At 35.4% G+C, this 9422-nt stretch overlaps 2 protein-coding genes across 3 annotated transcripts; one reads left to right on the top strand and one right to left on the bottom strand.

Moving 5' to 3' along the window:
• Positions 1-2038: 2038 nt before the first annotated feature.
• On the bottom strand, positions 2039-5162 carry LOC147494928 (uncharacterized). Of its 2 annotated transcripts, XM_086569426.1 has the most exons (7): positions 4929-5162; positions 3932-4284; positions 3692-3814; positions 3265-3457; positions 2945-3009; positions 2595-2805; positions 2039-2480 (listed from the first exon to the last, which is right to left on the bottom strand). In XM_086569426.1, the coding sequence occupies exons 1-7, from the start codon at positions 5115-5117 to the stop codon at positions 2124-2126; spliced, it is 1491 nt and encodes a 496-aa protein (XP_086425552.1). In that variant the 5' UTR covers positions 5118-5162; the 3' UTR covers positions 2039-2123. The 2 variants fall into 2 exon arrangements, with proteins under 2 accessions (XP_086425552.1, XP_086425551.1); XM_086569425.1 differs by having other exon boundaries at positions 3692-4284; positions 4929-5159.
• Positions 5163-8128: 2966 nt separating this feature from the next.
• On the top strand, positions 8129-9100 carry LOC147494929 (uncharacterized). The gene has a single exon (XM_086568279.1). It carries the CDS (start codon positions 8129-8131, stop codon positions 9098-9100), a length of 972 nt encoding a protein of 323 aa, XP_086424405.1.
• Positions 9101-9422: the final 322 nt, after the last annotated feature.

Genomic DNA, 9422 nt, shown 5'->3' on the forward strand with positions numbered 1-9422 from the left:
GAATATTCTATGCCTCATTTTGTGGGTCGCTATTTGAAAGGTCAATTTCACAAGAGTGTCTTGGTAGATCTGTAGCTTACAGTTTTTGCCTCGACACCCACAAATAATAGCATATATATACACCTTGAGAAACAATTGCACAAGAGCCCATGTATCCAGGCTTGCCTTGGAGTGTACTCCTGTTGAAGCAGGCTGCCCCTAAAAGTGGTTCATCTGATGTGGTCAAGTCTAGGGGCACCAATAGCCCCACTCATTGTAAAAAAAAATCTCCGTTATAGAAACTTGTCAACAAGGATGGAGCCAGGATTCTAAGCCAGAGGGTACGAGATTATGTGCACACCCCACCTCACCCCCCTAAAAAAAAGTATGTAATTTTTTTTTAATTTTTTTTTGTCAAAAGGTTTAAACAATAAAGATCAACAAAATTATGCATTTATTTCAATTCACACTACTAAGAATTTAATATGGACTGGTGAAGTTAACTACTTAAACACTTGAGCCATTAATTGATACTACTATGTCTATATATATCTACATAATCTAGTCCACAAGTTTACAACAATTCAACAAATTGTTAACTTCCTATAATGTTATAAGTCTATATAACCCTACTATCATGTGAAGAAAACTATAAAAGATATATTTTATTCAACATTTTTTTTTTAAGTGGAAATTTTATTAATAATGATAACGGGTTTTACAAATAATTAGGACAAACGTGGAACAAGCTGCGTCGCAAGTCCTTTCTGAATTTGTTTTTTATTTTTTTTGGGTTGAGGTCTGACGCTTGTTTAAGAATTAAGAGTGAAAGAAAGGAAAGAGAGCTTACAGGTTTGTTATGGGTGATATTAGAATTATACAAACTGACCGGTTGGGCTTTGGGCCTTTGGCTATTTGTTTTAGTTTCATTAACCAATCAAACATTCAAAGACACATTTGTTCATTTTTAATGGTTTTGGACTCAAAATAAATGATAAATGATAATTTTGTGAGGGTAAAAAGAGAAATAAAAAAAATGTTGGTTTATTGGAATGTTTTTTATTAGTTTTTTTTTCATACTATTTCTTTTTTGTTGATTATATTCTCACTATAATTGTTAAAATTTTGGAGGTGTGGTAGATAATTAAGGGGGGCGGGGGGGAGGGCGTGACTAGCTTTATACCCCCCACTTCTTTCATCTATAGCTTTACCCCCCAAGACCACGACACATCCTAGTCAACTGAGTTTGAATGTAATGTTTTTGGTCAAGACAAATGAAAATACTCTAATGCCTTTTTCTATGTATAATTACATAAATACCCCGTGACTTTAGCAAAAACAAAATTGGAATTCAAACCATGTAGGACACGTGTCATGATCTCGTGAACTCTAATCCGACGGTTACCACCAATACTTATCAAATGACATCCACACACTTAACATTATGAAATTACATAATTACCCTCATTGTAGCATCATCTTTTCCAAGCCATACACCACCAAAACTCCGCCACCACCAACTTAAAAGACACAAAAACACCTAGCAAACCCCAATTAAGCCTCAATTTAGCTAAACCCTAATTTTTTTAACCTCAATTTAGTTTAAACACCAACCAAGGGATATTCTCCTTCACCAAATTCGTCATTTGGAAGCCAAATTGGAAGGTGGAAGTGTTTGAAATTTGTCCAATACAATATGTGAAAAGCTAATGGTCTTCTCCTACTTTGTACAAGCCAATAAGCCGTAGTTTAATGTTTGGGAGGTTAAGTAATTATAGGGGGGGGGTCTAATTAAAAACTTCTGTTTTTTAGTTTATCTTTTATGCAATTCCAACCGTTGGATAGACTTGAGGAGATCATGACGTGTGTCTTAGTTGAGTTTGACTTCTAAGAGGGTCTTTGGGGAAGTCACGGGGTATATATGTCATTGTACAAGCAAAAGGGCAATGAAGTATTCTTACATGTCTTGACCAAAAAGATAACAACAAAGCTTGGGTTGACTTGAATGTGCCGTGGTCTTTTGGGGGGTGGTGGTGGTGGTGGTGGAAAGCTAGAAAACTGTTCAAATGCTACATGAGACATGCATCATCCTACATTCGTAATTCATATGGCAAGATACAACACATTAAAGGGGACCTTTTGAGCTATTTTGTCAGATCGTCCCAATATTCCTTCTCCCACATTTCTACTTGTTTTACAGAATCTTCTTTCTTCTTATTTACAGTTAGCCAAGTGAGGGGATCCATAGGAGATGGCAAATTGCATGGAATTGTATCTCTAGGAGTTCTCACCATAGTATCCTCCATGAACTTCCTAACTAATCCACTCGCAGTACAAGCCATGGTCTCAGAGCAGAACTCTATCGCCTTTCTTGGTTTGTTAGGTTGGTATTTTAAGAGCTTGGCATACTCGCTTAATAGATGAAACATGTAGTCATACACATATTCCATGGTCAGATTTTTGTAGATGAAGTTACTTGCTGCTTTTCCTATTTCTTTGGCCTGACAGAATAATACACGCATAAAGATTAATTAGGACTGATGCTGTTAAGACTAAATTGGATAAAAATGACTGAATGACCGCACATTTGTGTGTGTGAGAGAGTGATACTATACCTTTTTCTTGTGTGAATTACCCCACTCCACAGCAAACTTAATAGATCTGCATTTGTCGTAGTCCTTTATAGGCCAGTAATGTTGCATAGGCACAAGACCTCTTGTGAACATATCATAGTACCGGGGTCTTACAATCAGAGTGACAGAATCACATGTCAGTATGTATTTCTCACTAACAGACCAGCCCTTTCCTTCAATGTAGATCTTATATCTGTATGAAATTTTCAGGAAAAACAGTCCAAAACCTTGGAATTTTCATAAGAGAATACTTCAAAACTATCTTTAAACGAAACAGAAAAAGAGCTATAATCTAAATGAAGCTCGACGCAAGTAAAAGTTAACACTCATACCTGTGGATGCATTGGTCAGCTAAGTTGGATTGTTTATAACCTTTTTCAATTTCAGCAAGCCAATCCTACAAATCTCCGAATGAAATTGTGTATTTAAGCTACTGTCACATATAGAAAGAAGAACATTTTCTATCATTTGCACAATCTTCATATCAAAATTTGGAATGCAACAAATGGAGTCGTTAAGATTAACATTAGATCACCATTCATCACATCTATAGCTAAGTCAAAAGGCAACTTGATATATGCATCTTTTTGCCATACGCAACAGTGCACTTTACAACAATGAGTGACTTACAGAGTGATTCTTAAATTCTTACCTGAGCGTATAGACGTGCATTCCAGTCCTGTTTCTCAGAGACATTACATTTGAGGAGGTCCTTCCTAGTCCAGGCAACTCGAGGGTTTCCTTTCCAGTATGCGTATGGTTCCCGTTTTGTCCACTTAACCTTTCCATTCCCTTGTCTGATTTCCTCCAACAAGAAATCCCAGGGCTTTATATTAATTTCAGGCCTGGTAAATATGTGCAAGTTTTTTTCAATCAGAACAATGAATTTGGCAAAAGAATTTTGACAAGAAATTCCTTTTTTCAGGTTTACTTTTTCCTTTTGGAGAGAGTGGAGAAAATTTGTATAATATAACAATAAAATGTATCATAGGTAGAATTTGTATAACATTATACTTTAAATTGTAATACACTGCAGGGTGAAACGAAAAAAAGAAAAAGAGAAAGTGCAGAAGCATTACCAACCCCAGAAAGACCAATCAGGAAACACAATGTCCAAAGTTGCATCATCTGCGCAATAACTAAACAAAGGCGGCGGAACTGTGGCATTGGGTCCTATGTAATAACCTTTTATGATAGCTGGTCTGTCATTACAATCAAACATGAGATCTAAATCAGGTAATTTTTTTGGGTACAACTTTAGTAGTTGTAATATGCCCCATAGGGTAAACACATGTCTTGTTTGAAACGGTTTCTTATACATTTCCACAAAAGGTTTTCCATTTACGATCACTAATCTGAAATTAGCTGTTCTTCTTGCACTCTCTACCATTTCCCTTGTGATACCAGTTTCTTTCCATGGCCGTAAATCTTCGTGGATCCAACGGAAGTAATCGGGACACGTTTTGGATGAGGATTGTGGTTCGTGGTCTACAAGGGATAAGTTTTTGGGACATTTTAGTCTTTTTGTTTGATTGGTTGTGTTGCAGGTGAGAGAATAGTGGATTCTGTTTTTTTTTGGGCGAGTAGTTTTGGAATGTTCTGAATATTCACGGGACGATTGTCTGGATTTAAGGATGGGTTTTGGAGATATTGATCCCGTGACTGCTACTAACTGCATTGTGCAATACAAATCAAGACAAAATTAGGAAAAAAGATGGAATCTAGTGCAATGTGAAACATAAGTAACACCAAAATTAATCTAGGAAAGGAAAAATGTTGAACTAGCTAGTTGTCTAGTACAAACTTCGTTGTTTATATATACCAGATGGACTCTGTTATGTCTAACTGTCTAAGTAGGTGTCATTGGTTTTAAGACATTGTTTAGGAAAGAATTTTGAGGAAGAATGCTCGTAATACAAAGTGCAGGGTTATGTGTGAATGTGTGATACTTCGAACTATGAGTTTGAGAATGTCAATTAAAACAAAACCAATTCTCTAAGAAGAAATGCTACATTCATTCTTCACCAAATTATCGTCCAAGGCTCCAGAATATAACTTAGGCAGTAGGCCATTTAGTTTGTTGGACCTGCACATATTAGTTTGAGTTTTGGCAGAAACTGATTTTTGTGTTTGTTGAGAGACAGAAGTCTACGCAATTTTGTAGTTCCATGATCATGATGAAGTCCTAATGTCCTATACTCCTATGACAGTGCTCATATGTGACAATCAATCAACCATGAGTGCAGACAAAAAGTTGCACTAAGATTATGTTTAAAAGTTAGAAAGTAGTGAAGAATTCAAAGAAAGAAGACTTACAAAGTTGATGTAGTAGGAATAAACCAAGGCAGTCACAAAGAGAGAACAAATGAAGAGAAACAGAGCTGTCTGCTTATTCTTCGTTTTTCTGGTTGTTTCACTAACTTTTTTTAATGGTGGACATATTGTTTCTAAAAAGTGCCTGTATACTCCTGATCCATTCCAGTAAGTATTAGCAAACCTTTGCATTCTCTCTCACTACTGAATGAGGAAGAAAACAGATTAGCCCTTCTTTTAAAGAGAGTGATAGAAAATGAGGTATTATAGTTAAACAGACAAACCATTGTGGACAGTTGACCAAACTTGAAAACAAATTTAGTGTAAAACGCGCCCACGACTTTCCACATTCTATAAACTATTTTTGTGCAATTATTGCGATCCACTACTGCTTCCAAGGTTCTAATCATTCTGGAAGTTAAAACTCATATTTAACAAGCATCAACATCATAAATCCCCGACCCGCAACAATTTTCAGTGCCAGTATACTACACCATTTGGGCCAAACAATAACGGATTAGGGTCTGTTTCTGTTTGGCCCAAATGGTGTAGTGTAATTGTGTAATTTTTTTTTGATTGGGAAATTGTGTAATTCATGTTGCTGAAAGTCTAAATACAACATTGTTGTAATCTTATTTATTTATATTTAGATGGGCCAATGCCGCGAAAGTCTAAATGCTTATAAAAGAGCATTTTCATTAAGGGTGCCAACGGGTCGGTTTTGGGGTCAGGTCTTAGTAGTTTCGGTTTGGGTTTTACTATTTGCGGTTTTATCTGTTTCGGTTCTCAACGGTTTTAGTATGAGGATCATAGAACCCAACCCAAAACCATAAAAACCTACGGATTTTTATAGGTTTCGGTTCTAATTCGGGTCTTTCTTATTTATTATGATTATTAAACAATTTCAATAATTTAAACACTAAAACTTGTTTTTATTTTTATTTTTTTATTTTTCTATATGATAATATTTTATATATAATTAGTGATGTATCAACAATTATATTTACATCAATTTATGAATACGTATCAATCATACACGTTAAAACATTTACTATTCATGTGATAATTTAAACCTTTGATATAGAAATTAAAATAATCAAATATCTAACCTTATAATTTTGATTTTTTTTTTACGTGCATAAACATATATTTGTTTCCTTGTATTAACTCGATCGTGTACACGTGCAATCACATATATTTGTTACCTTGATATATTTTACGTGCATACACATATATTTGTACACATATATTAACTCGCATTTTAAATCGAACATGCGAGTACATGCGTCTTATAATTACATCTCATTACTATTTTTTAATATGAACACTATATATTGGTTTATAATAAGTGCGTGTACCACAATATATCAAGTATGTGTATTCTATTTAAATATATACATGCATAAGTTAATAAATATAAAATGTATTAGTTAATTCATAATATACACGTTGACATTATTATTAACATCTATGATACACTTATTTCACGTATAGTTATAAAATATATATTTAACAACATACATTCACTATTATATATATATATATATATATATATATATTTAATAGACTTTTACACATAAAAAATATATTTTATATTATAATGTATGAGTTTGATTATCTTAAATGTAATATAATACTAAATTTTATATATCGAAATTATAATAATCGGTTCCGGTTTTGGTTCAGATACTCGTGGATTTTTTACCATTCGGTTCAATGATTTTGGTTTTTTACCGATTCGGTTTTTAATGACCCATTTTAAATGGATCTAACTTTTTAAGACCCAAAATCAGAATATTTGGTTTCGGTTTCGGTTTGGTTCCGAGTAATCGGGTACCCATTGGCACCCCTAATTTCCATGTTGAAAAACTTCTTTAAAAAATGTAAAATATCCCGGGACACTTAATAGGATCAATAAGAAGAAGCTCACGTCAAGATCACCCCTTGGAGGTTCACCTTTCAATTCCACATCTAAATCTGGCGGTGTGCGAGCTGTACGCGGGATTCTCAGCCACTCGTTTTTATTTTCGGGACCGGGTGAGTAAATTACTTAAAAAAAAGGGTAAAAACGGAAATGCAGCTCCAATTTTCCCTCTCTCAGTATTAATATTCGATCTCTCCAAATTCTATTCAATGAACAGAAGAACATAACGTGTTTTTTTTTTTTTGTTATTAACCTCAAAAAACCAAAAAGATCGAATTACCTTCCTGGAATTTCCCAGGAGAAGAAAGAGAGTGACAGTGCCCATTTGCTTTGCTTCTTCTCTGACTCGCAACACTAACGCTGGAGTTTCCCGTCAATTCCTCTCTTTTTTCTTATTGGTCAAAACTCTTTACTGTCCGAAACTTTACTATTTCATCTTCAACAGAAGAGAGATAAATCTAGTTGGAAGTAGAAAATTGTGCTTAAAAAGCATAGCTGTATCCCTTTTGAACAAGGATATATGGGAATGTTGATTAAAACTTTTGATGCATGTACAGTATAATTGTGGGAGAAGAAAGAAAAGGCGCGGGTTGCTCCTTGCCCACCTTGGGCAAGGCCAAGTCGAGCGCGGCTCGCACTGAAGGTACTGGAGGTTGACCAAGGCAAGAGCGCGAATCGTGCCTTGAGCAAGACTAATTGGAGCGCAGGGCGCGCTCTAGTCGGTTTTGACAGAGATTTTCCAGATTCGTATGTTGTCTATAAAAGAAACTCTCCAATCCATTTGAAAACTATAGACACGAATATGCACTTATGTTGTGCTATATAAATACCTCTGTAACACAAAAACAAAACCAACCAAGCAATAATATCTCTTTCTTCTCTCGTGGGCGTAGGTTGCCGTAATGGCACCGAACCACTATACATCTTGTGTTTTGTCTATTTAATTAGTTATTTAATTCTACATGGTATCAGAGAGGAGCGCTTAATCTCTTCTCAAAATCAATCTAGATAAACACAATACACTATGTCCGATCCAAAACCAAACCCAAAACCTGCTATTACAACAGAGACTGATTCTAATCCTGGTTGGAAGCTGTCGTCGATTCTCTTGAATGGAATGAACTATATACCTTGGTTTAGGGCTATTTCGCTATCGCTTGGTGGAAAGAGGAAATTAGGGTTCATTAATGGTGCAAAGGTGTGTCCTGCCATTGATGATGCCGAATTTGAGAATTGGGTTTCCAATGATCAGCTTGTTCGATCTTAGTTACTAAATTCTATGGAGTCTATTATTGCTGGAATTTTTACTTTCTTTGATTCTGCGAAGGAGACGTGGGATTCAATTGAAGATTTATATGGAAACCAGAATAATTTTGCCCGTGCGTTTGAACTTCAATTCGCAATCGGTGCTTTGCAACAAGGTGAGAAGACTTTTACAGAACACCTTGGGAATTTGAAGAAATTGTGGGATGAGTTAAACATATATCGTCCACACACCATTGATGCGAAGACTCTGTTGAAACGGCCTGAAGAGGATAAAATCTTCACAGTATTTCGTAGTCTTAAACCAGAATATGAAAATCTGGAAAGCAATATTCTAATGAAAATCACTCTTCTATCACTTGCTGCTGTTTGTGCAACTATTCAGAGGGAGGAAACAAGGAAGAAAACCATGAACTCCGAGGTAAAGTCCTCAATCTCTGAATCTACTATATTACTTGTAGAAAACGATTTTAGAAAGAAGTCACAGGGATTTGAAAAGGGTAAGAAAAAAAGGGAATTATCTCACTGTGATCATTTTGGAAAGAACTGGCACACCAAGGACTGTTGTTGGGAATTATATCCCCATCTTAAGAAGGAAAAGGAACTGTCCAAGAAAGAGCATGCTGCTGTTGCCAAGACATCAATGTCCAACTCAGATATTAGTCATCAGTTGAGTCAAATTCTCCAACAACTCACTAAGTCCATGTCTTCTAGCAAAGGTCAGTTTGCCTCAACTCATGCGTCATGTAATTTACTTGCCTATTTTACTATGCCAGAAAACAGTAACTCATGGATAATTGATTCAGGGGCTACTGATCATATGGCTAATTGTCCTGCCTCTGTCCATAATTTTGTATCCAAAACTGAAAATCATAATATTTCCATAGCCAATGGTTCCACCGTTCCCATTCTAGGTAGTGGTCAAGTGATTTTTTTTTATCAAAGTCTCAAGAGTGATGCTCTAGCTGTTCCATCATTCCCTGTTTAACTTCTATCTGTTGGAAAACTTACCAATTCTTTAAATTGTGATGTCATTTTTTCTCCTAACTTTGTCGTCTTTTAGGATCGAAAGTCGAAGAGGACGATTGGTGAAGGAATTTATTCCAATGGACTCTATTTGTTGAAGTCGCATAAGAAGGCGTGTCAAGCTAGTGATTTACTTGAGAGTTGTATTTTGCATAAAAGACTTGGGCATCCATCTAGTCATGTCCTATCAAATTTGTTTCCGCATGTTTATTTAAACTCTGAGGATGTTTGTGATGTTTGTCAATTTTCTAAACAAACTCGTTTATCATTTCCAAACTCGAATT

The sequence above is a fragment of the Coptis chinensis genome, chromosome 6 (genome assembly GCF_015680905.1).
Source record: "Coptis chinensis isolate HL-2020 chromosome 6, ASM1568090v1, whole genome shotgun sequence".
Taxonomy (NCBI): Eukaryota; Viridiplantae; Streptophyta; class Magnoliopsida; order Ranunculales; family Ranunculaceae; genus Coptis; species Coptis chinensis.

Coding starts and splice junctions, on each gene's coding strand:
- LOC147494928 (XM_086569425.1), bottom strand. CDS start 5,117: ATGCAAAGGTTTGCTAATACTTACTGGAATGGATCAGGAGTATACAGG. Junction 3,458..3,691: donor GATTGGTCTTTCTGGGGTTG/GTAATGCTTCTG, acceptor CATATTTACCAG/GCCTGAAATTAATATAAAGC. Junction 3,010..3,264: donor ATGCACGTCTATACGCTCAG/GTAAGAATTTAA, acceptor GGAGATTTGTAG/GATTGGCTTGCTGAAATTGA.
- LOC147494929 (XM_086568279.1), top strand. CDS start 8,129: ATGGAGTCTATTATTGCTGGAATTTTTACTTTCTTTGATTCTGCGAAG.